The 27,274-nt window shown below is 44.3% G+C and overlaps 1 protein-coding gene across 3 annotated transcripts; it reads right to left on the reverse strand.

Moving 5' to 3' along the window:
• Positions 1–26,935, reverse strand: GSDME (gasdermin E). 3 transcript variants are annotated; one of them, XM_028749902.2, is made up of 11 exons: positions 26,787–26,916; positions 24,935–24,972; positions 17,471–17,710; positions 16,468–16,660; positions 13,220–13,391; positions 10,908–11,028; positions 4,691–4,867; positions 1,927–2,054; positions 1,584–1,779; positions 851–924; positions 1–477 (listed from the first exon to the last, which is right to left on the reverse strand). In XM_028749902.2, the coding sequence occupies exons 3-11, from the start codon at positions 17,679–17,681 to the stop codon at positions 238–240; spliced, it is 1,512 nt and encodes a 503-aa protein (XP_028605735.2). In that variant the 5' UTR covers positions 17,682–17,710; positions 24,935–24,972; positions 26,787–26,916; the 3' UTR covers positions 1–237. The 3 variants fall into 3 exon arrangements, with proteins under 3 accessions (XP_028605735.2, XP_028605734.2, XP_028605736.2); XM_028749901.2 differs by lacking the exon at positions 24,935–24,972 and having other exon boundaries at positions 26,787–26,935; XM_028749903.2 differs by lacking the exons at positions 24,935–24,972; positions 26,787–26,916 and adding an exon at positions 26,407–26,673.
• Positions 26,936–27,274: the final 339 nt, after the last annotated feature.

A 27,274-nucleotide genomic window follows, 5' to 3' on the forward strand; every position in this document is an offset into this window, starting at 1 on the left:
TGAGGAGACAAAAACTGAAGATGTGTTTTAATATGTGCATTGCAGATGAAGCGCCCTTGCATGGCTCTTCAGTATTTTCATTTATACACTCCATTTCAACTTCTGCCATGCTCCAGTGGCACAGCCAATTTGCCCATGTTCCCATTGTAATGATGCAAATCAGCCAGGTCCAACTCTATTATGACAGATATTAAATACTGCCGTTAGTTATCCTATTAAACCACCCAGGCCGCTGCTTCAAGCCTGAGCTGTTTTACAGCCTAATGCATGAAGTCCATACAATGCTATATAGAGAATGATTGGGGAAAACCTGGGTTTCTTCATGGTTACAGCTTTTATGCAAGACTCGGTCATCTCAAGGTTAATGTTTGATAAAGCAAATAGCCTTTGTGCTATCTGAAACCTTTGGGTGTCAGCAAGGGGAGCTAGCGCTGGATCTGCAAGTGTTAGCGTGCCATCCGTCGAGGTCCTGTTAGGCTGTTCAGAGACACAGAGAAAGAAAGGTTAAGAGGCATTTACAATGAAGTTTCAAGTGAACCCCTTCAGTAGCAAGGGTGAACTTAAAATATTTAGGAAGTGTCTAGAGAGAGTGCTGAACTAGGACTGGAGTTCAGGAAACTCACTAGATGACCTTGTCAGTCAGTATCTCTCAGCCTATCCTAGGGCTCATGTGAGGCTATAATGGGGGTGGGGCCATATGTACCAGGAATGGCAGAGGCTCTGGCCCTCCACATGCTACTGATGAGAATTGTCAACATCCTTGATTACTGGCTATGCCACCCACGGATAATGCAAGGGGCAAAGCCATGCTGCTATCGTGACTTTGCACACTTGCGATTGTAGGACTTACCAAGCAACATAGAGCGGGGACAACCTGGAGTTCGCAGCAGGCGCGAAGCAGGACAAGTGCATAATCGGACAGTTCTGCAGCAAGAAAATAAGAGGCAAACCGAAACTTTCGGAAGGATGAAATTGAAAATTTGTACATATCAGTGAAACAAGCCTATATGGAAACCTTAACAACGTAAACTCATGAAATCTAGAATTGGGGGACAGGGGGGAGGCAAAGAGAAAAATAATTCTAAAAAATAATAATCAAGTAGCAGAACAGACATCGCTATTCTTCAGGAACCAGCAATAGCTTAACAGGTTTCCCAGCAGAAGTGAACATCTCTCTTCCCAGCCTCAATTTACCAGCCATCAACTTCACAGAATGTAGCAAACTGGCTTCTTGAACCAGGCAACTGAGCTTTGCACTCACAATGCTGCTGCTCAAGACTACATGCTGTTTCTATCACAGGAGAAAGCAAAATTGCTCAGTCAGCAGAGCATGAGACTTTTAATCTCAGGGTTGAGGGTTCAAGCCCCACGTTGGGCAAAATATTCCTTCATCGCAGGGAGTTGGAATAGAGTAGACAAATGATGTCACGGAAGGGAAGAAATGGCAACTGCTTCACACAAAATTTGGCCATTGACCCAATCTAGCCTACAGCTGTTGTCCGTTTTCCAAAGTCTTTCAGGGTGGGTGCTTCTTTCCCAGTTCTAGAACCACCAAACAGCTAATTTCTTTTTTCTTACTGTACCTGCTATAGCACTGAGGAGGATGTGAGCCGCTAAGAGGAGCTCCTTGTTGGAAAGTGGGTCCTTCTGCAGGAACTGTTTGTTCCGTAAACGGATTCCAACAAGCTGTAAGAAATCCTCTATGTTTTTCTGCTCTGGTGGCTTTGACTCCACCATTACAAGGAGTTCTGGTTTGTCTTCTGTACATATATGGTCCAGCTGTAAAGAACAGACAATGTTGATGGGAGGCTGAATATGGGACCAGAAATACATTAGCCCATGGGGGGGCGGTTTGAAAATCAGCTATTATTGCTTATAAATAAAAAGGAGAACGTTTGTGTATTTGGAAAGAAAGAAAAAGATTACCACATCCTCCAGCTCAGTCACCATTTCTTCCTGAAGCAGAAAATCACAGAGTAGTTGGTATAAAGTTCCCTGCTTTTCCTCCGTTAGCTTCATGAAGGGCTGGAAATGGGTCTTGAACTGCAAGGCATCTTTCAGAGACAAAAGGGAACACACATTAAGCAACCACTTAATAGAAACCACACTGAAAGGGATTTGAAGGGGCAACACTTTCAACAGCATCTCAACCAAAGGTTACCAGTTCAAGGAAACATTTTTAAAAGCAGGGATGCAGCACCAGATGTTATTGGACTGCAACTCCCATCATTTCTGACCATTGGCCATGCTGGCTGGGGCTGGGGCTTGCAGTTTGGGGGACGACGGGACAAGATCTCCATTTCTGAATTAGAGCATCACTAAATATGTTTTCAAGGCGTAATAATACAATCTTTCCTGGGATAGAAATCACAGCGCGGTGCCAAATTTGCCTTCCATTTGTTAACTACTTTGCACTCCACTTCTGGGTTTTGTTGCAGGAAAGCTTGCACTGCACTAGAGAGGTAAAACTCTGCAAATGGTTTAGGGGTGCGGGGGACCGGTGCCGCTCCAGAAGTTGGACTTCAACTCCCATTGGCCATGCTGGCTGGACCTGATGGGATTTGGAGTTCAACAACATCTGGAGGGCCCCAGGTTCTCACTTTTTTTTAAACAGCATATCTGTTCTTAATTATTGTTGTGCTGCTTCTTCATTAACAGAAACTTTTTAAAAAATGCTGAATTTTCCCTTTTTCACCCAATGCACCACTTATTTCTTGGTTTTTTGTTTCATTTTAATAAATGCTACATCTATATAAATATACTGTACATGTTTTACTCCATTATGATTTATCAGGGTGTTTATGGGGCAACTCTACAAATGCAGCATTTATTTTGAAAACTGATTTCTTTTTTAAAAAACAACCTGCAATTCTAGAAAGAGGAAGCTTTTATGTGCAGAAAATGTATGAAGAGTAGCTAGCACAGTGAATGCCCAGAACTCAAACATAACTCAAACTGCAACATAAATGCTTTTTCTGGATGCACTCAGCCCGTAAAAAGAGAAAAACCCATAGTACATTCATGTACTATTCATTTATAGAGCAGATAATAAAACCTGGGATTGAATGGCAAATGAGGCCTAAATTTGGATCAGTTGCAAATACGCTTAAGGATTGCTTGAACTGGGTAGAGTAAGCCAATGAAATCAAGAAGCAGCCACAAGCCTTTGAAATAGTCACATAGATCAGCAAACCAAAAAAACAGTCGTGGGGAGACTTTCAACAAAAATCACTTCAATTTCAGCAATACAAAGAGATTCCTTTTTTTCAATCAATTTACCTGTTCCAGAGAAAGTCCTATTTTGTTTCATTGATTGAAAAATGGCCGATTTTTATCATCACTCTGGACCAACTTGGGGAAAAGACCACATTCAGAGGCCTTATGCAAAGGTGTTATGGAAGCACTTTACTGAAGCAGAAAAAGCAGCTTCAGAGCTGTAAGGCAAAGCAAGCTGCAACCTGCTCTCCCCTGTCCTGCAAACTAATTCTTTTTCTTGCCACAACTTTGTCTGACTAGACCTTAATTGGGCAAGATACAGCAAGCACACACCAGCAACCAATTTTCGCTGCCCTAAATCTCAATTTGACCCTCATTTACAGCTTCTGCATCTACCTCTCTCCTGGCTTTGTTGAGTCAGGCGGCGCTTCCTGAGCAAAAACAAGGTTCTGCAGGGTCAAGGTGCTAAGTAAGCCTCTGCTGGGGAATTTAATTAAGGAAATGTTTCCATGCTGTGCAACAAATGCTCTCCAAAAATTGCTATTCCATGCGTGCATCCTAAAACATTAATTTGGAACAGTTTGGAAGGGGCACAGCGTAGCCAAAATAGTTCGCAATTAAGTTCATGGCAAGGGATGATCTACCTTCCAAGCAGAACAGGAAGCACACGTTCCAAAGCACCACATTTTGACATTTGGTACCTTCACATGCTGTAATGGTTGTCCAGGAGAGGAGCCTACAGACCAATAGCATGCTATGTAAAAGGAAACCACACCTTGAAAAACGTGTGCACAGAAAACGCTCCAGAAATATGAATGCAATTGTACAGAGCAGCTTGGAGGTGGACAAAGGGGAAGATATAATTTGTTCCTCCTCCCATTTTATTTTATATTTTTTTTTGGGGGGGGGGAATCCAAAGCAAACCCACATACGTACTTTGAGGGGAAGAGTGGTATAAATGTATCCAATGGTGAACACCAATCTCAAATCCATTGAGAGGATCTCAATTCATTGATAACAAAAAAAATCCTTGCCCAAATCCAAAACACAACCTCTTTATTTTGTACATATCAACATGTGGAGCATGTGGCCTTTTCTACTCGGAGGGATGAGAATTTTATGAACCAGCAGCTGACACCAGTATTTTCCTCTCCATTTAACAGTAAGTTGTACAACACTGTCTTGCTCAGGCTAAGGGCTGGGTGTGAAGTTTGCTGCAATACCAATATAATTGGTAAATACAGACCAGGAGGGGAATTTTAAACCCCTCTTTCCATGCTGCAGCAATCAGGTTGGCAGATGTATCTCCACCACTCTTCTCCCCCACACATCCCAACGTTCCTTTGTGTACCCTGATATCTAAGAGCTTTTCAGAAGACCTATTTAAAACTGAAAACAGGTTGATCTCCCATTTTGTTCTTAATGTGAGCCAGGTTTTCTTTTGTACTTCTTAACACTTTCCACTCAGTCCTACCTTTGCTCAAAACACTTAATGGGGCGTCACTGGGAACAGGGCCTGGCGGATTCTCGCTATCGACAGCATCCAGAAGATGGGGGAAGAAAGGATATCGGAAAGCTGCAGAATGATAAGCCGTTCCTTCCATGCTCTCCCTTTCAAAGCCACCCTCTTGGTCATGTAGCAGGCAGAATTCTGTCAAACAGAAAGGGCTTGGTTGAGTTATCCAGAAAGACTTTGGAAACACAGCAACAAAAAAATTACCCAGCAGATGCCTTTTGATTACATGTTAGCCTGCCAAACACACACACAATTTAAACTTTTCTTCCTGTGGACCTGAACTTTTAGAGAGAAAAAGAAAACTGCTAAATTACTGACCAGCAAGTCTTTAACTGGTTGGGAAGGAGGACTACACAATCGTAGCTAATTAGCAAGTTTGCTAAAAGGTATGTTTAGTTTACAGCGCCTCAAAGATATAAATGAGAATTGGATCCAAGTACCATGTTTATTTTTTTTTAACTAGTGAAGGTTGCCATGAGAAAAAAATCCCCCCGTCATGTTACTGTAAATACCGCATCACACCACGAGACCCACAGTTATGTGAAAGAGATTGTATCTAACTGTCCATTTACTCGGCTGTCCGTTCATCAAAATACACATTTGCTAATAGAAGCAAACTACTAGGATGAATACCGTTAACGGTTTTTCCGCTGTAACCCAAAGGAAGTTAAGTCCTAGCGATTCAGGATTCATACTCCCTCTTTGTCCCATCTCTACAGAAAGAGAATGGAATGAAAACCTAAATATTGTATGGCTTGCTATCGTTAAGTACCATTCCCATAGGATGGGCTACTTGACCACACACCTTTGGGTTAAGTTTGCTCTGCGTGGCCCACACAGAAATATGTGCAGATTTGCTTTTGACAAAGGATGGAACTGGTTAGATTTGGATCTGGCTCCACCACTCCCCCTAGTGGACATCAGGCCACACATGCAGCCCAGTCAGGAAAGGACTTTGAGTCAAGGAGGTTTTTCCTGACTTTTCAGAGAACTCGTATGGAATCTTGAAGAGGCAGCAGCTAAATGACCCGCCCCTTTCTATTCAAGGTGTGATCTTTTTTGAAAAAGAGAGAGAGAGAAAGGAAGGAAGGAAGGAAGGAAGGAAGGAAGGAAGGAAGGGCGAGCACTTTTGAGTATCACAATCAATTCACTCTATGCTTTATAAGCTTTTAGAAAATATAACAGTCAGATTGCACCACTCTCTTTTTGCAGAAGGAAAGACTAAAATAATAATATATGCTTTGTTTCTGGATGCAGCCGCGCTATACATTTAAAGCACATTGCCTCTTCCAAAGATTCCCAGCACCCTCAACAAACTCTGGTTCCCAGGATTCTTTGGGGTGTGTGTGAAAGCAATGCTCCTTTAATTTGTAGTGTGGATGTGAACTTTCTAAAGGAGTGGGAGTGGTTTTGGAGGCCCTCTACTTCAGTGATGGCCAAACTTGGCCCTCCAGTTGTTTTTGGACTACAACTCCCATCATCCCTAGCTAAAAGGACCAGTGGTCAGGGATGATGGGAACTGTAGTCCCAAAAATAGTTGGAGGGCCAAGTTTGGCCATCACTGCTCTAGTTCAACTCCTTCCTCTGAAAAAACCCAAGAGCTAGAAGATCCCTCGACAGATGATAGATTTCCACTGGCTATCTTTAAAGACGCCAAGTGAGGGAGAGTCCATCATTCATCTAGGTAACTGACTCCATGTCAATTGCGTAGAAAACAAATTATCATCAGACCCAGAGTTAACAACACGGATGTTTTGAGAAAGGGATCTATGAGAAAATGGAAGAGATTTCACTTTCCCCAGCACTCTTACAAAACTGTAATGAAATCTGCATGAAGAGAACAGCTGACTTAAGGATAAATGTAAGACGGGAGGAGCAACGCTAACTGTCAACTTCACAGCCCATTTTTGGAATTTAAATATAACTGTTCCACATCCATATCCCTTCTCGCTGAATTGAGGACGTGTATAAAAAGGGAAATACAAACAGAGCACCAGGAAAGAAGCATTTCCAATAAAGATAAAAAGGCCGCGGCCACGCAAACCTCTGCGCTGGAGAATGAGATGGAGGAAGCAATTGTTTGTGGAGCTGTTGGCATATTAAAAACCCTTTGAGACCCATGCAAGCAACATGGCAAGATGAGTGGGGGGGAGAGAGAGAGCAATACAAATTAAAGCTATTCCCAAGAGCAATGAGACTCTGCCATGGCGCTCCCCGTGCCTCTGTTAAAGCTAATAAGAGCTGACTGCGAACATTGGAAAGAAGAGATATTGGTAACGCTATTGAATTAACTTCTGTTCCCAGGGCAATCTTATCTAATAATGTCCCAAGTGAGTAAGTCTGTCTGGAAGCCTGCGTTATCCTTCTGAACTCCAGGATCAGGCAGGAGGAAAAGATATCTTCATAAGCCAGATAGGAAGCAGCCAGGAGTAAGTGGCATCTGGACTTGTGATCCAGATCTGCACCATATGGAAAGCAAATTTGAAACTTACTGCCTACCCAAGAATTCTGGGAACTGCAATTTACCTCTCACAGAGCTACAGTTCCCAGGACCTTTAACAAACAACAGTTCCCAATATTCTTTTTTTTAGGGACGGCAACGAAATGTGCTTTAAATGTATACTGTACATACAGCCAAAGGACCTCCCCCCAAATATTAATGTGGACAAACCATATCACAGCTGGTCAACTGTCCAAGCTTCACAGCTACAGTGGTACCTCAGGTTAAGTACTTAATTCATTCCAGAGGTCCATACTTAACCTGAAACTGTTCTTAACCTGAATCACCACTTTAGCTAATGGGGCCTCCCGCTGCTGCCGCACCGCCAGAGCACAATTTCTGTTCTCATCCTGAAGCAAAGTTCTTAACCTGAAGCACCATTTCTTGGTTAGCAGAGTCTGTAACCTGAAGCGTATGTAACCTGAAGCATATGTAACCCAAGGTACCACTGTATGTGATATCAGTGGCTGTTAGAGCACTCCCCTTCCCACTCTTCCTAAAGCCTATTTGCATGATTACAATTCCCTAATTCTAGCTGGCAAAAAGGCACTGTGTATTCCATGCTGGCAAAGCCACCAAGCAATATGGGCTGTGGTTTGCTAAGAGTTATAAAGCACTCAAGAGCCACATGTGCTACCAATACTACCAGATGCATTCCCAGAAAGAGCATTGGAAATTAAGGAAAACACAGAAGCATAAAGCAAAGCACCCCCTTGTGAGCAGATATGAGCTACCCTGAAATTATGTGGGAAGGATTTACTTCTACCCCACTTCAATATATCAACTTGCAACCAGAGGTTCACTGTGGATGCAAAGTGAGCAAGAATCTGAGATGGGGACCGTACGTGAGCCGAGACTGTGTTCATACCCATTCTGCCATTTGGAGGACACCTTAATGGGCAGGGCTACAGAGAGGCAAACTTACTTAAATACAGCAAACAGAATTAGTATTCCAAGAGCATTGCAACAGTATAAAGGAGATTATATACAAAGGGTACACATGGTGCTAATCCAGAACTTGAGACTTGGTCCTTTTTGCAATTCAACGGGAAGAAACAGAATATGGAAAACTGATCGAGCATCATGCATGCAATAATCCCTTGCGATTTGCTGCCATAAAACTTTACTACACAAGTCAATAAAACTTTTATGGGCCCAATTTGAAGGGAGTTATTCTTTGCTCAAGTTGCTTGGCACCAAAGAAAGAGATCAGGAACGCCCTTCTGCTATAGCGTATTCTTCCTGAATAGTGGAAACAGCTTGCCTTGCAGCATCTACATTCCCATGCTGACATACTTATTTCACTAGCTCCTGTGGGAGGAGTGACTAACTGGGTATTAGAGGAAATATGGTTTGCTTGGTGACACACTTCGTTCACTGGGCATCCCCCCATTAGATAGGGTTGTGGACTCTTGTTCTGTAGCAGACCCCACATAAAAACATAATAAAACATTAAAAACTTGCCCTATACATAAACTGAGATAGTGGAGACATGCATCTTATATGACGCCTGAGAGATAAGATCACCAAATACCAAAAAGGGCAGGGCAGCAACGAAGAGGGCAGAAGTTAATAAACCCAAGGGTGTTGCACTTGTTACCTCGATCAAACAAACCATTCCAACAGGGAGAAGATACAGAGGCTGGAATGTTTATATCTTATCATTAATGTTCATGCTTAGTTGTCATCTTAAGATCTGTGCATACACACAAGCACTCTATCAAATTATATCCATAATGTTAAAAATTGATATGTGGAGATGAACCAGGATATCTTAACAACCGCAGCAACAATAATATCTGCCCTGTTCTCTTATATCAGCCAAAAAACCTCATATGCTACCACCCATGAACACTGCAAACAAATGAGGTGCTTGAAGGCTTTGCATTTAACCTGCCCCTCAAATGGATCTTTTCACTGGCCTTTTGCCAATGTCAAATGAGTTCTAGGCAAGCCTATATGATACTCTTGCATTGCTGAGGAGGATGAGCAAGTGGAAGAGGATCATAAATGGTAGAAAAGAAATTCTATCTGAAATCACTGCAAACTAGATCCCCAGCAGGCGGGTGTCAATTCAGGCATCAGGTCCTTCAAACACCAATTCTGACATGGACACATATAAGTCTGAGGCACTGCAGGTCACCAACTCTGGAGGGGCGTAATGAGGAAGCCTTTGATTTCTCTCACTAGTTCAGGGACGGGGAACGTCTTGCCCACAGGCCAAACTTTGCCTGCCCACAAAGCCATTTGGGGCAAGCCACACCTACTCACCCACCCTACACCTACAAAGCCCCCTTGGGCAGCTTCTGAAGTGCCCGACCACCACTTAGTTGTTGGGAGCTACTAAAGCATTGTACAAAGCAGAATTGGCCAGGGAGGTCAATCCTGCATTGTTCGGGTGAACCCAGTGTTAAGTAGGATAGAAACCTCTGCTAAAATGAAGTGCTCCCCTATGTTTCAAGAAGTGGTTTCAATGCAACCCCCGTCCTGAATCCTGCTCAGTTTGAATGTGCTGTGAAGTCCTCAAATTGGGGCTTCAAAGCACCTTCACAAGCAGTAAAGTCATGCTAAAATAGCTTTTTCCTTCCTTGTATCAGCACAGCAGCAGCAGCAGCTAAAATGAAGGGAAAGACCTTCATTATAGCCACACCTTGCTGCATGCAAGGTGCTTCGAAGTCCTGACTTTGGAACGTCAAAGTGCCAAACCACCTGACACCATTATGACAGCCAGCCCACCCATGGGGCAAGGTGGCAGGGTTGATCTTCCTTCTCCTCCCGTTGTTCCTGATGTAGATCTTCCCTGATAGGGAGAGTGCTATTCTGGGGTCCGCCTCAGATACCCAAATGTCTTGGGCTACCCCTGACCATTATGATGTCAGTTGTTTGACAGGCAGGTGGTCCCAGCCATTTGACAAATTGGTTCCCCTGCACTAGTCAGATCATCCTTTGCAGGTCAAATAAGGCAACCCTCACTGGATGATGTGGACTGCAAAGGTGTGAATTTCCCTTTCAATAACTCCTTTAACTGTATCCTGCCTGATGCTTTGAGTCCCGTGGGAGGTTTGGGAGGCAGAGGCAGTGGACAGAGTGGAAGAAGTTTTCTCTGCTTCCATTTTTGTGTTGAACATCCATAAATTGCTGAAACTTCCACCAAAAAATACACAAAACCCTGCAGGGTGCTTATGAAGTACTATTGAGGTTCAGCAGGAGGGGAATGATTGGGAAAAAAGGCTAGGAGAAGCTCTACTGTAAAAGCAGATGGTGTATGAGCAACAATGGATTATAGCAGCTGAATGAGTTAGCAAAAGAACAAGACCGACTCTGACAGATGGATCTGTTGGGGAGGAAGACTCTTGTGTCACTAATACGTTTGCTCATTTACGATAACAGAAAGACTCTTTTGTAATACACCCAAGACAACACACTGTGGACAGAGGCCCTCTTAAATGTAAAAGTGCATTTTCAAATTCAGCAAAGGCAAGAATGGCTTTAAGCATCTGTGCACACCTCCAAATCCTTGTATTGTTTCTCCCCTCTAACTCTACTCAAAAGTTATCGGACAGTGAACAACTTGATTGACTGTATCATGTCCTAATCCTAGCAAAAATGCATCGCTCATCAGGCTACAGAGCTTGGTAATGCTGCTCAAGGGAAGAAGATGAACATATTACTTACCAAATTGTCCGTCACGCTTTACATAAAGTTCTATTACACCATAAGCAATAGCTGTGGGAGCAGGGATCTCCAAGATCACATTAGAATCCTTTATCACATTCCCATTTTCACTCACTGATACCTGAGGGAGATATTAATCCGCTCTTTAATTTACACTGGCTTAATTCAGTGCCAGTAATAACTTGCAGACAAAATGAATGTCAAGATAAACAACATAGTTATGTAGCACTACAAAAAACAAAACAAAACCACACCACAAAAAAGGCTCTCTCCATCCTTTCTAAGCCAGTTACACAAGTTGATGAAACGGAAAACAAAAAAGAGTTCTTTTTCACAGGGTGCAGACGTTACAGAATTTGTTTCTACAAGGTTGACCACAAGTACCGTAGCTGCTGGTATCCACTAGAGAAGTCTTAGGTGAAACCAGCGTCAAGGACAGGCAGAACTTCTGCCTGATGCAGAAGAAAGAGGATAGGCAGATGAGGAATGGCAGAGGGCAAGCTGAGTTTGGCAGGACAGTGCCCCGTTTGTCCTAATATACCAACCTCTGCTAGTTGGCTGTGCCCAAACAGCTTAAATTGGTTTTTAAACCATTATGGGAATTGCCCACAGGTCTACCATAAGAATGATCCTCCATGGCTATATATTGATCGTCCAGCAATAGAGGCAGTATATAACTTTCTGCTTACCAGGGGACAAGAGACACAGCCATGTGGGACCATCTCTGTAACACTGCTTGTGAGCTTCTACACCAATAGACTTAATCGGACTTCAGTCCAACGCAAATGTTTTATATGGTTAGCCTGAGTTTGTGACATAGGCTTGGCAAAGCACCTCTATGCTGATATACAGCTTCCAACCTGGACTGGAATATTTCCACATTGAGAAGATGGTGCGCCATTTTTGCAGTGTCTTAAGTACACGTTTAGGAAAAGCATCCTGACAAACGTCCCTCAGATCGCTCAGGGTTCACTCTTTTAAAAGAGCCATCTCAAAATCTTAATCTGGAGCAGATCAGAGGCCAGCATTACTGAGCACCTGGGTTCAAAGCTTTGTAAGAGACCAGCTACTGACTTCCTGAGCTTCGTGGCCCTGATGCTCCTCTTCCTTTCTTTGGCTGCCTCCCTTCCCCAAGCAGGGCGAGAATAAAGCAATGCTCTCCACTTGCTTTGCACTCTCCCTCTGGGTGGTCATGCAGATTGCACCCAGAAGGAGAGGGCAAAGCAAATGGCAGTGGCAAGGTGGAGATGGGGGCATAGAGCGGAGCCTGTTGAAGGTACCTTGCCCAAAGGCACCCCCAGCTAGAGTAATCCTGCCATAGGGAAATGGTTTTTTCTTTTCACAGGCACCAATATTCTTAAACACCTGCCAGCAGAAAGTCGTGGGGCTGGCGGGTGAGCAGGCACAAACATGTATACAGAACTTTAGTTCTATGAAGCCGTGTAATTTTTAGTAAGCAGACATGGGATGTTGAACCTGTGGCTTCCTTGGATGTTGTTGGGACTCCAGCTCCCCCAGCCCCAGCCATCGGGACCCAAGGTTACAGATGGTGGTGGGTAGTGGTCCAAAAGAATCTGGAGGGCCAAAGGTTTTCCCACCCCTGATTAGACTTAGGGGACAATCCATAAGGAGCTTCCCCAGCATGTGCCGAAATGAAACGAGGAAATTAAAGGAATGTATTATTGCAAAGCTTTCCTTGCAACTGAGCTTCCGTAGGAGAATGTCACACAGAATTGCACCTCGGCATGTGGAATCACTGCATACTTGTGCAGAGGACTGTTCAGAAGCAGGAAAGCTAGAGGGGCCTAGAACAGCACAGATAATCTTAAGACGCTAAATGGAACATGTCATGGTTTACTTTAGGAAAACACAGTCAAACTGCAACTTACTCAGGGGTTATGTTCCGGGGATCGTGCATAAAGCCAAAATCATGTATAGTCAAAACAAACCTGGAATGTACCCTGTGCAAGCATCCCTACCTTTTTGAAGTTGGTGCGCCAAGCAGATCTTGCCCCACACAAGGTTCTTTCCGCCTTGCTTACTGGACTCTGGGGAGGTTTTTGCCATATCTTGCAGGGCTATATGAAATCTTGTGACAGCCTCCCAGAGTCCACACAAGAGCTTCCCAAAGCCTGGCAAGCCATTCTGAGAGTCCTTCAGCTCTTTGCCCTGCGTGCATTTATTTTGTACAATTTCAGCTGGCCAGCTGCCAAGTACGTAAAGCTGAAATCACTCAAGTTAAATGTGTGCAAGGTGCAATTCAACAGTACGTATCTACAATGAACTGCATTCAATTTTTTTCCAGTTCTTACCTTGATAACTTTTGTCTTTATCCCCACCATACTAGCCATTTTTTCTTCTGTCTGAATATGTTCAGATATTAAACATTTCTGGGTTGTTACTATTCTTTTCGTCAGGATACAAAGAACTTCATGCTTTCTTTCAAGCATTTGTTGCAGCAATGTATTGTGCAGATTAACAGCCCTGAGGAAGGAGTATGAAACAGACAAAAATTGCTACCCAGAAAAAAAAGTATCTTTATTAACTACACCAGGGGTAGTCACAATTTTTATACCTACCACCCACTAATGCATCTTTCTTGATGGTAAAAATCTCCTTGCTGCCCATCAGTGCTCGATGGAAGGAGGATTCAGCTTCTGTTGTAGAATTCCCTACCACCCACCTAGAATCCTGAAACGCCCACTAGTGGTTGGTAGGGACCAGGTTGACAACCCATGAACTACGTGCAGAGCACTGATCTGTAAGAGGCTGATAAAGTGTTCATTCTTTGGTGGCAAATTGCAAACCAGAGAGGCACAAACAAGAGTTTTGCAAGCAGATGTTCCTTGCTAGTTTGTCAGCGTCTGGTAAATCAATCTGAGGATGCAATTCCATAGCTGGGGCATCACCTTATGCCTGGCAGCCAGCCACGTCACGTGAGCAAGCAGGGGCATTCACAAGAAGAACCTCCGATGAAAGTCTCAACAAGGCTGGTTTGTATGGGAGCAGGCAATCCTTTCAAAAATCTAATGGTATTAATAGGTAATCATGTCCCAATGTGCCAAGAGAATGGGAAAAAATATTTCCCCAAAGAAGATTGTAGACTTCCTTAATAATCTCCAGAGAGCAGGATTCATTATAGTCAAAGAAACCTGTTAATGGCACACTGTTAAGCTAATAACGTCAATTGCAGCAAGCTTTTACAAGCTAGCTATTACAGTGCCTAGAAAATGCATCCTAATATCAATTAACAGGTAAATCTAGGAGGATAGCAATTAAGGAGATATTCATTCTTCTGCACAGTTAAGTGCAAAAGTTCTTGCTCCTTCCTCTGTTTCAAGGAGACTCAATACCTGAACTAGATGTTACATGCAAACATTTGTAACAAATCCCAGATGGTCCTCCAAGGAAAAGCCACTTAAGGAGGTTGTATTTGAAGCAGAAGGTTTGTGTACACAGGTGAGAAGCAGGATCTAGTACTCAGTCCTTTCACTACCCCCTTTTGTTGTTGTTGCTAGCTACTGCCCTGCTCTGTGCGATTCCAAATACGCATTCTCTGCATAGGATTCCAAACACGTTGCTGTTGTCTCTCTTCTTAAAGGTTGTATAACCTTTTTGTTGTTGTGTCCGACTCTTCATGACTCCATGGACCAGAGCACACTAGACCCTCCTGTCTTCCACTGCCTCCCGCAGTTTGGTCAAACTCATGCTGGTAGCTTCGAGAACACTGTCCAACCGTCTCGTCCTTTGTCGTCCCCTTCTCCTTGTGCCCTCCATCTTTCCCAACATCAGGGTCTTTTCCAGGGAGTCTTCTCTTCTCATGAGGTGGCCAAAATATTGGAGCCTCAGCTTCAGAATCTGTCCTTCAGGGCTGATTTCCTTAAGAATGGATACGTTTGATCTTCCTGCAGTCCATGGGACTCGCCAGAGTCTCCTCCAGCACCATAATTCAAAAGCATCAATTCTTTGGCGACCAGCCTTCTTTATGGTCCAGTTCTCACTTCCATACATCACTATTGGGAAAGCCATAGCTTTAACTATACGGACCTTTGTTGGCAAAGTGATGTCTCTGCTTTTTAAGATGCTGTCTATAGTATACACTCTACCTATCCCCACTTGACTTCACCTAACTGACATACATCAGTAAATAAGTCTATATGATTAGTCAACACCAAGGATAATTCATTCTAGGGCTATTCAATTCCATAGGAAGCAGTAGGTTTCTACAGATGTTGATCAGGAGTAGCACAAGTATACACAAAGGAGTTGGGGGTGGGAAGAATTATTGTTTTGGTGAAAAAAATCCCCATAGCATATAGTTATGAAATTGCAAAGGGGTTTGAACTCTGAATCTTGTTTCTTGTCTCTCCTCGGCGTGCTGGAGCAATAAACCACCACCTCATTCCCTCTACCCAAATCACCGTCTGCAATTGTATAAAGCCAAGTTTTATCCCCTTGGAAGGGAGCTAACTAGACCAGCACACACTAATCTAATCCTCTGTCACATTCCACCAAGCAGAGCCCCATGTTAGTTCGTCTATTAATCCAATTCAAAATACAGCTTTCCAGTGGATTAATTTCAGGCATGCTTACAAAGCTACAAAGCTTCAGTTTGGCTCAACAGCTTTCCAGGTTGTGGCAGTACCTTGTTCTGTATCTTCCTCAATTAAAAACCATTTAAAAGCCACACCCAGTTGGGTGGTTACTTAGCTCACTGCAATTATGGAAAGATCAGTAAAGGCACCAACGATCATGCTACCGTAATTATGATGGCATAAGGTTTTTGGGTTTTTAAGGTTTTATGTGCTAGAAGACCCTTTGTTGCCTTTGCCATAACAGACTAGGTAAAGGTAAAGGTACCCCTGCCCGTACGGGCCAGTCGTGTCCGACTCTAGGGTTGTGCACCCAACATGTCATAACAGACTAACTCAGCTAATAAAAATATTATTTTTTGTATCCCACCCATCTGACTGGGTTGCCTCAGCCACTCTGCACAGCTTCCAACATAATATACAGCAGAGCTTTCCAAACTTTCCATGTTGGTGTCACACTTTTTAGACATGCATCATTTCATGACATAGTCAGTTTTACTAGCAAACTGGAGGTTAAACTAACCCCTTCCCAGCCCCGGGAGGAGTGCGGAGAGCATTCGTGCAACGCACCTACACACTACAGCCAACACTCTAACATGTCACAACAAGAATTTTGGAAATCTCTGATGTACAGAAACCCAACAACAACACAACAGAACATCACACATTAAATGTGTCCTGAAATAATAATAATTACCCCTTAGAAGTTATGGACATTTAAAAAAAAAAAAAGCTTACCTTGAGAGCTTCCATCAGGGCAAAATGGCAAACATATTGCAAAGTCAGTTAATTCTGATTTTAAGTATGCAGATTGTTTCATAACAAATACATACTTATTATATAAAAAAAAATATCACAATTCTGGAAAGTACGATGGAAATATTGCACCTTCAGCTACACTGCCTTAATATTAAGTGCATTAAAAAAAAAACTTCACAAGGATACCAGCTTTGAAGCTGAATACCTACTTTCCCTTGACATCCTTCATAAGCTTCTGTAAGTCAGCTTCTTGCTTTTTCAGATTTCCAAATGACGACTGGCTTTCCACAACACCTCTTCCTCCAGCTCCTAGATTAATCGTCCCAAATGAAGTTTCAATGTTTCCTTTGACATAGTCTTCAAACTTCCCCTCGTACTTCACAAAATCAGACTCCACAACCACTTGGAAAACAAGCAAAAACATAGAAGTAGCTTAGCCATCAAAACATTAGGTAGGAAACACAAGCAGAAATCACAGAATGCTTTAATTCTACGATTCTATGTTCTGCTAAAGTTGCTTCATCCTGACTGCACCTGATGATGAAGTGGACTATAGCTCACAGAAACTTGCATCACAATAAATCTTATATGTCTGCGAGGCGTCACAAGACTCTGCTACCCCCAATGTTATTTAATATATGGAAACATTGGGAGCGAAGTGCCATCACTATTACATTTAGTATTATTTGTGTGTGTCAACAGGACTTTTCAGTTGGATGAATATTATGTGATTGGCCATTTCCTTGTAATTTTTTTGCTTTCCCATTTTTCTTGTGTTTCCTGTGGGTTTTATATTTGCTGTACATGTTTTCTATAAAGTTAGTGGTATATACATATTTTTATCAATAAGCAAATACATATAAAAATGCTGTGGGTTTTTCTTCTGAAACAGACTTACTCCTCTGAAAGTTACCAGCTTGAGGATGTGTTATCTGAAATACAGAAAAGCCTGATAGCCACTTAAGAACATCAGTGCAATAAAATTCCACTTGTGTTTGCATTGGAAAAATTATTAGTATCTTATATATACTTTAAAAGGACATGTTAAAATGCATTAACATGGCAACATCTGCCTTTACGAAACTGAATATTTAAAAGTTTTCAAAAATTAAAGTGGGCAAATCTTCTGCAGTCTGATTTGAAATACTTTTTTATTAACGGCTTGGACTTTATACTTTCTTATCTCCTGTGGCAACGTGTAACTAATTTTACCTGGTTTTATGGGTTCATCTTTAGCAAGCACATCATTCAATGTGACTGATAAGAGGTGATACTTGGGTTTCTGCCAGCACCAGGTTTTCTTCTTCTTTGTCACTATGTTCAGGAACTGTAATTTGTCCAAGTTATTGAGCTGAGATACGGGGATCAAGTCTCCTCCACAGTCAATTTCTCTCACAAAATTCTTCGTTGCTTTTGCAAACATCCTGGTTTTGTTTTCACTTTCTTAAATACCTGAAAGGGTAAAATCAAGACATGAATTGAGATGGCTGCAGGCATGGATAGGTGATTTCCTGGGGAAATTTTAATTGCAACAGTGCAGGTATACTGCAATATATGAGAAAGGAAAAAAGTTGCTTCCCTAGGCGATGTTTTCTACCTCCATTGCCAGTATCAAAGTTTACACTACAGGTGTTACCTTGGGCTCTATTGGGAGCAAGGGTGGGATACAAATTTAACCAATAAATAAATAATGTTGCGAATTGTACTGACGTTGTATTTTGCAAGGCTTTATATTGTTAATTTCTGGTTTTAAATACAGTGGTGCCTCGCAAGACGAAATTAATCCGTTCCATGAGTCTCTTCGTCTTGCGTTTTTTCCGTCTTGCGAAGCACGGCTATTAGAGGCTTAGCGGCTATTAGCGGCTTAGCGGCTATTAACGGCTTAGCGGCTTTAAGAAAAAGGAAACAAACTCGCAAGAACTCGCAAGACGTTTCGTCTTGCGAAGCAAGCCCATAGGGAAATTCGTCTTGCGGAACAACTCAAAAAACGGAAAACCCTTTCGTTTAGTGAGTTTTTCGTCTTGCGAGGCATTCGTCTTGCGGGGCACCACTGTATTTATGTATGTTCCACACTGGGACCTTTGAATAAACAGCAGACTATAAATGGTCACAATAAACAAACAACAATATGTGCACATTCCAAAATACATGTTCTTGATGACTGGGAAAGGAGCCTCTGCTTAAACCTATTTTAAAGAGAAAGTGTCCATTTCATACATAAGCACTCTTTATATCTGATGGGGTGTGTATGCTTGGGTGCCACTACCAAGTACAAACTTCCATGCAAGTTTCAGTCCTCAAATGCAGCAAGAAGAATGATTGCACCAAGGACAGAGTGTCTATCAAGCAAGCCATGACTCCTAATCTCAGGGTTGTGGGTTTGAGCCGCATGTTGGGCAAAAGATTCCAGCATTGCAGGGGGTTGGACTAGATGATCCTTGTGGTCCCTTCCAACTCTACAGTTCTATGAGGGAAAGATTTTGGAACATTCAGTGGAAAGAACAGAGCCCCAAACCACCAACATCTGTAAAGCATTTGCGAATACAGTTCTGTAAAGTAGTTTGAAATTTGTTTTATCCAATATGTAAACAACTTATATTAATGTAACTGCCAGTTATAATTTATGTGCACAACTTTGAGTTTAATTGATGAATCTGCTGTTTTTATACAACCACAATTTGACTGGAACATGTGACTAAATACTGAACCAAGAAAGCCACAAGGCAGCATGTATTAGAACAGGCAACATATAATCCTTAAAACTGTAACTAATTAGTTTTAATGAGTGTGGCAAACAACTCACTTTGCTGAAGACACGACATGTGTCTTTGTAACACAAAAAGTGTCAGATGCAAGTGCCAGACCTCCTTGACAGACTAGTGGTCTAGATCAGTGTTTCCCAACCACTGTTCCGCGGCACACTAGTGTGCCGCGAGATGTTGCCTGGTGTGCCGCGGGAAAAATTAAAAAATCGAAAGATTTTTTTTTTAAAAAAAGTCAAATTTTCGATTGGGGCGCCGTCACTAGATGACCCCTGGGGTTCCCTCCCTCCCTCCTGCTCTGCGCCTCCCTCCTCCTCCTCCTCCTCCTCCGGGGAGGCCCTTCCTAGCTCTCGGCCAAGGCTTGGCGGCTGCCACTCACTCACTCGCTCGCCCACCCGTCCCTCCATCCCTGCACCCGGCCTCTCCCCCTCCGTCCCCGGCGCGGGGGCTGCCGGGATCCGTAGTCCCCTCGCCCTTGGGCTCCGCGCCCGCGCGGGGTGCGCGAACTACGTTTCCCAGCGTGGCCTGGCGGGCCGGGCGTTTTGTTTGAAGCGCTCTTCTCCCGGCCATGGAATGAGCGCAGCGGTGGCGGCCGGGCGGGCAGGGGCTCTTCCGCGCAGACCCCGCGCAGCCTGCCTGCGCCCCCCGGAGATCGGGCGGCAGGATGGAGCCCGGGGATCCCCGCGGAGGCGGAGCGGCGGAGGCTGCCCCCCAGGTAGGGCTGCATCGGGGTTTTTTTATTTTTGCAATGCTGCATCCGCGCCGGAGGGGACGCATCGGATCGCGGGGAGACCCCTTGGCGGGCGTGCAAGGCAATGCATGTGTGCAGGCGTTGCATGGAGTGCAGTGCAATGCAATGGCAACGCGGCGCCCTGCGTGCATGCATGCAACTTCCACCGGCGCTCCGGACTTGGCAGGTGAGGGGGGTCCCCAGTGGGCGGCAGAGAGAGCCGGGAGGGCGAAGGGGAGCCGGGGGGGAGCAGCGCTGCTCCCCGAGCCGAGCCCGGGGGAAAACTTCGGCGTCGTTGCGCCGGGTGTTGGAAGCGGAGGCTGGCGGGGGCCCCTCACCTGCAAAACCTGGTCGCCTCTCATATATTTCGTGCATTGCATTCATCGCCCGCTTTCTCCTCCAAGGAGCTCCCGGGGGCGCGCGTGGTTCTCCCCGTGTTATCCTCGCAACAACAGTCCTGCGAGGTGGGTCAGGTGAGTGGCCCAAGGGAGCACCCAGGGATTGTCCTGGCCAGGTGGGGTGATTTGAACCCTGCTCTCTGCCCGGTCTTCGTCCTCATTTAGCCCCCACATGTGCATGACTGTGCATGACTGAGGTTTTCCCCCCTCGTCTTGGCTATGGTGTGAGTCTGTGCTGTTAATTAATGGGGTTCTGCCTTCGGAGAAGATGAGCCAGCCCTCAAGGAGGTGATTATGTAATTTGCTAGCAATTGATGTCCCTCCCGGCGTGACGCTGCGCGCTGACGTCACGGGGCTGTAATGGTGGTGTGCCTCGAGATTTTTTTCATGAAACAAGTGTGCCTTTGCCCAAAAAAGGTTGGGAAACACTGGTCTAGATTCAATTCTAAGCAAAAATATTAAGAGATAGTTTTCAGCTAAAAAGAGTTCTTCAGAGTGCCAGAAGTGAAGTAGAAATGTCATCCAATTATCCCTTGTTCTTTCTTATACTAGAAAGGCACCAGGGCTGACTCGGCTATAAAGTGCTTGGGAGTTCCCCTGTAGATACAGTGGTACCTCGGGTTAAGTACTTAATTTGTTCTGGAGGTCCGTTCTTAACCTGAAACTGTTCTTAACCGGAAGCACCACTTTAGCTAATGGGGCCTCCCGCTGATGCTGCACCGCCGGAGCACGATTTCTGTTCTCATCCTGTAGCAAAATTCTTAACCCAAGGTACTATTTCTGGGTTAGTGGAGTCTGTAACCTGAAGCGTATGTAACCCGAGGTACCACTGTACTTATAAGAAGTATAAGGAGGAGATTACAGCAAAGGTACAGTTTACCTGTACAGATTACAGTGGTATCTTGGGTTATAAACACTTTGGGTTACAGACTCCGCTAACCTGGTAGTAGTACCTCGGGTTAAGAACTTTACCTCAGGATGAGAACAGAAATTGTGCGGTTGCGGCGTGGCGGCAGCGGGAGGCCCCATTAGCTAAAGTGGTACCTCAGGTTAAGAACAGTTTCGGGTTAAGAATGGACATCCAGAACGAATTAAGTTCTTAACCCGAGGTACCACTGTATATAGACACTCCCACAGTCAGAGTTCAGGCAAAAAAAAATTTGTTCCTGCACTGGTCAGCTAGAATTCCTAAAGAGGAACACAAAATGAAAGCCTCTCTCTCAAACTCTGGCCGTGATTTTTCTATATATTCCTTTGAGGTTACATAAAAGTATTTTTTTTTTAAAAAAAGTCAAAGTATTTCCTGCCCCATCCCTTTTAAGGGTTTCTTCTTCTTTTAAGAAAAGTTTGGTAATCCTCAGAACAACTAGCTATTTACAACCAGTGTTTTCTAAAACTGGAAATTAAAGATTCCCCCACACCAAAATTCATGCATGTAGCAATGGGCAAGCTATTAATTTTTATCTCTATTTTGGTAGGCAAGTAACTGTTGTGAAATGAACTGAATAGCTGCAGCGCATTGACAACAAATGGATGGGGGGGGGAGGAAAGGTTCCTTTCTGACAGGGTTCTTCTGACAGAGATGAGATTTATTAAAAAGCATGCTATCTGCCAAACATTAATAACATGATAGTTATTTAACTGTCATAAATTAAAACACCTAACTTCTCTGAATTTCAATGAAGTGTGAAGCAAGTGTTCTTCTCTGAACTGTAGCATGTAAGATCTACTGCTTAAAGCCAAGTTTTGAAATTTAATCATTTTTAAAACATTTTTTAGGGACGCGGGTGGCGCTGTGGGTAAAACCTCAGTGCCTAGGACTTGCCGTTCGCATGGTCGGCGGTTTGAATCCCCGCAGCGGGGTGCGCTCCCGTCGTTCAGTCCCAACGCCTGCCAACCTAGCAGTTCGAAAGCACCCCCAGGTGCAAGTAGATAAATAGGGACCGCTTACTAGCGGGAAGGTAAACGGCGTTCCGTGTGCTGCGCTGGCTCGCCAGATGTAGCTTTGTCACGCTGGCCACGTGACCCGGAAGTGTCTCTGGACAGCGCTGGCCCCCGGCCTCTTAAGTGAGATGGGCGCACAACCCTAGAGTCGGACACGATTGGCCCGTACGGGCAGGGGTACATTTACCTTTTTAAAACATTTTTTAAATCGTTTAAAAAAATATGTGAGTAAACACCATCACCTTCATTCAGAACACATTCAGACCAGCAGATGGATAGTTTTTCTAGAACAGGGCCTGCATTAGACTGTGATAAAGTGGGGCAGGGCATTCGGCATCTCAGCTAAAGCCTGCGCATACAGACCTCCTGTGGAACGGAGAATGCTTTTCGCTCTAGATGGTTGGCACTCCCTGCTCTAATCATCTGTTTCGGGCAGAAGACCAATTCCAAATACACCCCCGCCCAAATGTCTGATCAGCGCTGCCAACACTAGCAGTGCCAACCATCTGTTTTGTGGAGGAACCCTTGTGTGCAGGAATGAAAATCCAAGCTGCTACACTAGAATATTTCTGCGTGGGAATTATAGTGAAAGTCTGCCCCACCCTCAACCATCATTTGGGCTTTCCAACTTGCTAAAGGAAGGCTAGAAATTCCTTACGACAACTACTACTACTACTACTACTACTACTACTACCACCACTACCATTATTTTAATCTATATGCACTTGCTCAGGATGGCAAACAGTAGCTGCCATTTCCAAACCAACGTCAGGGGGAGTCCCACACAGAGCACATTGCAGTAATCCTGGAGTTTAGCAGCACACAGACAACAGTGGACAGGTGAATTGCGGTCCAGAAATGGCGGCAGCTGTCTTACCAGTTGAAGCTGGTAAAAGGCACTCCTTTTACCATTGAGGTTCCCTGAGTGTCTAGAAGCAAAGATGGACACAGGAGCACCCCAGACTACAAACCTGCTCTTGCAGGGTGAGTACAACCCCATCCAAAGCAGGCAACTGACCAGTTATCTGGACTTGAGGATCACCAACACACAGTGCCTCTGTCTTGGCAGGATTCAGAGTCAAGTTTGTTGGCCCTCATCCAGTCCACCACCACTCCCAACAGCTTCATATAGATCTTAATCAACATTGGGTACAAGATGGTACCTTGCTGCACCCCACAGCACTACTGCTAAAAGACAATTACCCAATAATTTGAACCTGGAAATAAGATTGTGGCTGCTGCAAAGCAGTGCCTCCAAAAACCATTTCACTAAGCCAATTCCAACTTTCATTTAAAAAGATGTCTGTCCGTCCCCCCCAAAATAACTAATTTAAATTAAATTTTATCTTTTAAAAAATCACAAGACACATAATCATACTGCAAGGAAGACTATATTTGTCCATCCGGCCTAGTATTGTCAACTCTGAATCACTAGGCCAGGCACAGGCAAACTCGGCCCTCCAGATGTTTTGGGAATACAGCTCCCATCATCCCTTACCACTGGTCCTGTTAGCTAGGGACGATGGGAGTTGTAGTCCCAAAACATCTGGAGGGCCAAGTTTGCCTATGCCTTGCACTAGACCAAGGTCTCAGGCAGAGTGTACTTCACTTCACCAGCTGCCAGGTGGTTTTAAATGGAGAGGCCAGGGATTGAATTCAAACCCTTTGCACTCTACTATGTAGTCCCTTCCAAGAGCACAAACCAACTAAACTGAAATATTTTTTATTTCAGTGGGAGAATTATATGGGTACCAAATTCTCCATTATAATGGAAAGTGGTTAGTCATCAGTAGGTTGTGCCCACATTTTTGAGTTAAAACTATATCTTTTAAATGCTGTGGGCAGATCCACACCATACATTAAAGTGTATTCAATGCACAATTAAAGTACATTGCTTTCCCCCTAATCCTGGGAACTGTAGTTACTCCCTTTCCAGCATCTATAACAAACTACAGTTCCCAGGATGCCTTGCATTCTCCTTCTTTTAAAATGCAGTGGAGGGCCCTGGATATGTTCTTCCAAGTCATAGGAACAATTCACATAACTACTTTGAAGTTGCAACACCCTTGTGTGATGGCCTCGTACTTTTTATTTTCACACAGGGAGCCATTTGTGCAAAATTCCCTACAGCTGAAAAGCCGCAGTAGTCCTGAATGAAATAACTGTTTTTTAATTGACGTAATACACTCGTGCTCTTAGGAACAGTTTATTTTTCACACAAACAGCTCCTTATTTTCAGAGGTGAAAATGAAGTGGTCAAGACATCACATGAACTTTACTGCACCTCAAAAATAATTGTATGAATTGGTTCCAAATTTTACAGACATTTCAAATGATTTGCACAGTGAGAGAAGGCTGTAACAGATGAAGACTTCTCTCATTTTGAATGGTAGAACTGTAAAGTTGGAAGGGGCCCATCTAGTTCAACCCCCTGCAATGTCACTGCTAAACAATCACAGCTAAAGAATCTTTGATAGATGGTCATCCAAACACTTTTTAAAAACCTCAAATGAAGGAGAGTCCACCTTACCTGGGAATAAGCCCCATTGGACTAAGTGGAGCTTACTTTTGAGTAATCATATGTAGGATCTTGTGGCGCAGGGGAGGAGAGGATAGTAAAACACTTATACAAGTCCCAGTAATGCCAGCCAAACTGCTAAACTTAAAAATGTGGTAACAAGTGATTGAAACCTACCAATACTTAATGCAGTTGCATTTACAAGGAAGCCTGAAGTGGAAATGCATTGATGGCAGAAGACAAAAGAAAGACTAATCAGAGCAGAGTATATTGTTGGGCAATTGTAATGAAAACTGCATCCACAACTTCAGTCATGAAATACACCTGGTAACTTTGGGGCCGTCACTATCTCTCAGACCTCACTGTGTCATTGTGAAGAACAAACACAGAGTGAATGAAATGCAAAGAGAGAAATTAACTTGGCCAAGAAAGGCAACAGATAAGTATTTAAATAAACAAAACTGTGTATACCGCCTTGAGCTTCTTGAAGAAAGGCAGGATACAGATAAATGTAAATTGTTTACATCACTGCTATACAGTTATGTATGGGGAAGAGGCCAACACTGTTGTGTGGCTACAAACCATGCCTGAAAAATCAGCATGGCTGTGTATAAATAAGACCCATGAAAACATATCACTGGTATACAATATGTGGGTGGAAGAGGGAATGGTGCATGTGTGTGTTTGAAGGTTGGTGGTTTTTTTTACAGCAATTCTATTTTAAGAGTGTGTATAAAAGAAAAGGGTGAAGCAACTCAATATGGAATATAGTATATAGTGTCCATAGTGCACAAAAATTTAAGTTTTTAAACTAGCTAAAACATTTTAAAATGATTTTAGGGGTGCCGTGACATTATAGAATTATGTATAGTAAAGAGAACATGGATAAAGAGGATCCTCGTCTTCCTCTTTCAATACTAGAGTGTTGCGGGGCGAGTAGCAGACAGGATGAAATTACATCACAGAAGTTCCAGGAAGGACAAAGGGAAGTAGCTCTTCGGAGTATTCATAACTAATATTGGGAATTGACCACTGCATGATGTGGCAATGGCTGCTGGCCTTGGATGACTTTAAAAGGAAATGGAAAGCCCAAAAGCAAGTTTATCAATGGCTGCTGCAACATGATCTGGAGACACGCGAGGCCACCAGCTCGGTGAAGCTAAACCAGTCTGTGTACAGTACCGTAGCTACTGGGACTAGCTGTGTTTTTTGCCCCAGATGAAGTCTCCATAAGGGTGCCATTGAGGCTTCCATCCTGTGTGTGTGTGTGTGTACACAAATGCATGTGGGGTGGGGGAAGAGATGCCAAGCTGAACCCAGGTGAAATAAAGTCTAGTTTGGGCCCTGCTGTGTAGGTTAATGCCCGGATGGGGGACCACCTGGGAACCACACAAACACTACCTCAGGGGATAATAATAATGCTGATGATTTTATTATTTGTACCCTGCGCACCGGGACTGGGTTGCCCCAGCCACTCTGAGTGGCAGAAGATAGGCAAGAAAATAAGAGGAGAAAAACAAACAATGCATTAGCCAATATTACTCAATATCACTCAATATACATTATCAGTTGTTGGGCAGCAAACAAGGAGGGAACATAAGAAGCGCCTGCTGGATCAGTCCAGCATCCCGTCCCCACGGTGGCCAACCAGATGCTTGATGGAAAAGTGCAAGCAGGATTTGAGCACAAACGAGAGCCCTCGCGCCTCCTGTGGTTTCCAGCCGTGGAGGCAGAGTCTAGCCATAGTGGCCAGTAGTGGCCATCTACAGCCGCCTCCTCCACTGCTGCCTTTATACCTGCTTGTGGACTTCCCTTGCCTGGCCACTTGTGGGGAACTGGAGGTTGCAGCGTGAAGCCCCTTGACCTGGGAGGAAGGCTTCCCTCTGAGGAGACAAGGTCCAAGGGCTGCAGTCTCAGCAGCCTCGTCCTTCAAACAGCGGGGCTCTTTTGCGTTCTTATTGCGCGAGCCCTGAGGAAAAGCAGATTTTTCAGTGCAAGAGAGACGGACCCAAGTCCAGAATTTGTCGCCGTTTTCCTTTTTGAAGGCAAGGCTTTCGAGAGGGAGGGCTGTGGGGAGCACAGGCGAGAAAGCAAGGCAGAACTCCGCGAGCGACAGAAGAGGCGAAGGGGGGGAAGCTGTGGAGACTTTTCGCGCGGAGGAGGGCCCTTTACTCACGGCTGCTCCGCGTTCGCCCGCGCGCCGCCGCTCGCGAACCCGACGTCTGCGCGACCTTCTTCGGCGCAGCTGGACTGCAACTCATTGTTTGCGCCTGCCTCTCACTCCAGGCCGCGACGCCCAGTCCGGCGGGGGCCACGCCCTTTTCTCCCCCCCCCCGCCCCGCCCAGTATGCCGCTGGCTAGGAAAAGGGAAGAGCGCGTGGAAGGACAAAGAGCGGGCGTAGAGTTAGGGAAAGGGTGCATTTGCTCCGATTTCTTGGGGATAACTAAGGCTACTTCCTGCGATGGTAAATTAAATTAAATGGAGTGGGGTGGGGAGACAGGCTGGCATTTGATGGCAACAAGATGCGCTGTAAAAGATGCGCGCGTTTGAGGCGCGCCCATTCTACAATAAACACCCATTAGGAAGCACCCTAAAAATAGTTGTCAGTCTGGCCAGCATGGAATGGGAAGGGGCTACTCATATGCGAGGGAGGGGGAAATACT

Source organism: Podarcis muralis, chromosome 12 (assembly GCF_964188315.1).
Source record: "Podarcis muralis chromosome 12, rPodMur119.hap1.1, whole genome shotgun sequence".
NCBI classification, from domain to species: domain Eukaryota; kingdom Metazoa; phylum Chordata; class Lepidosauria; order Squamata; family Lacertidae; genus Podarcis; species Podarcis muralis.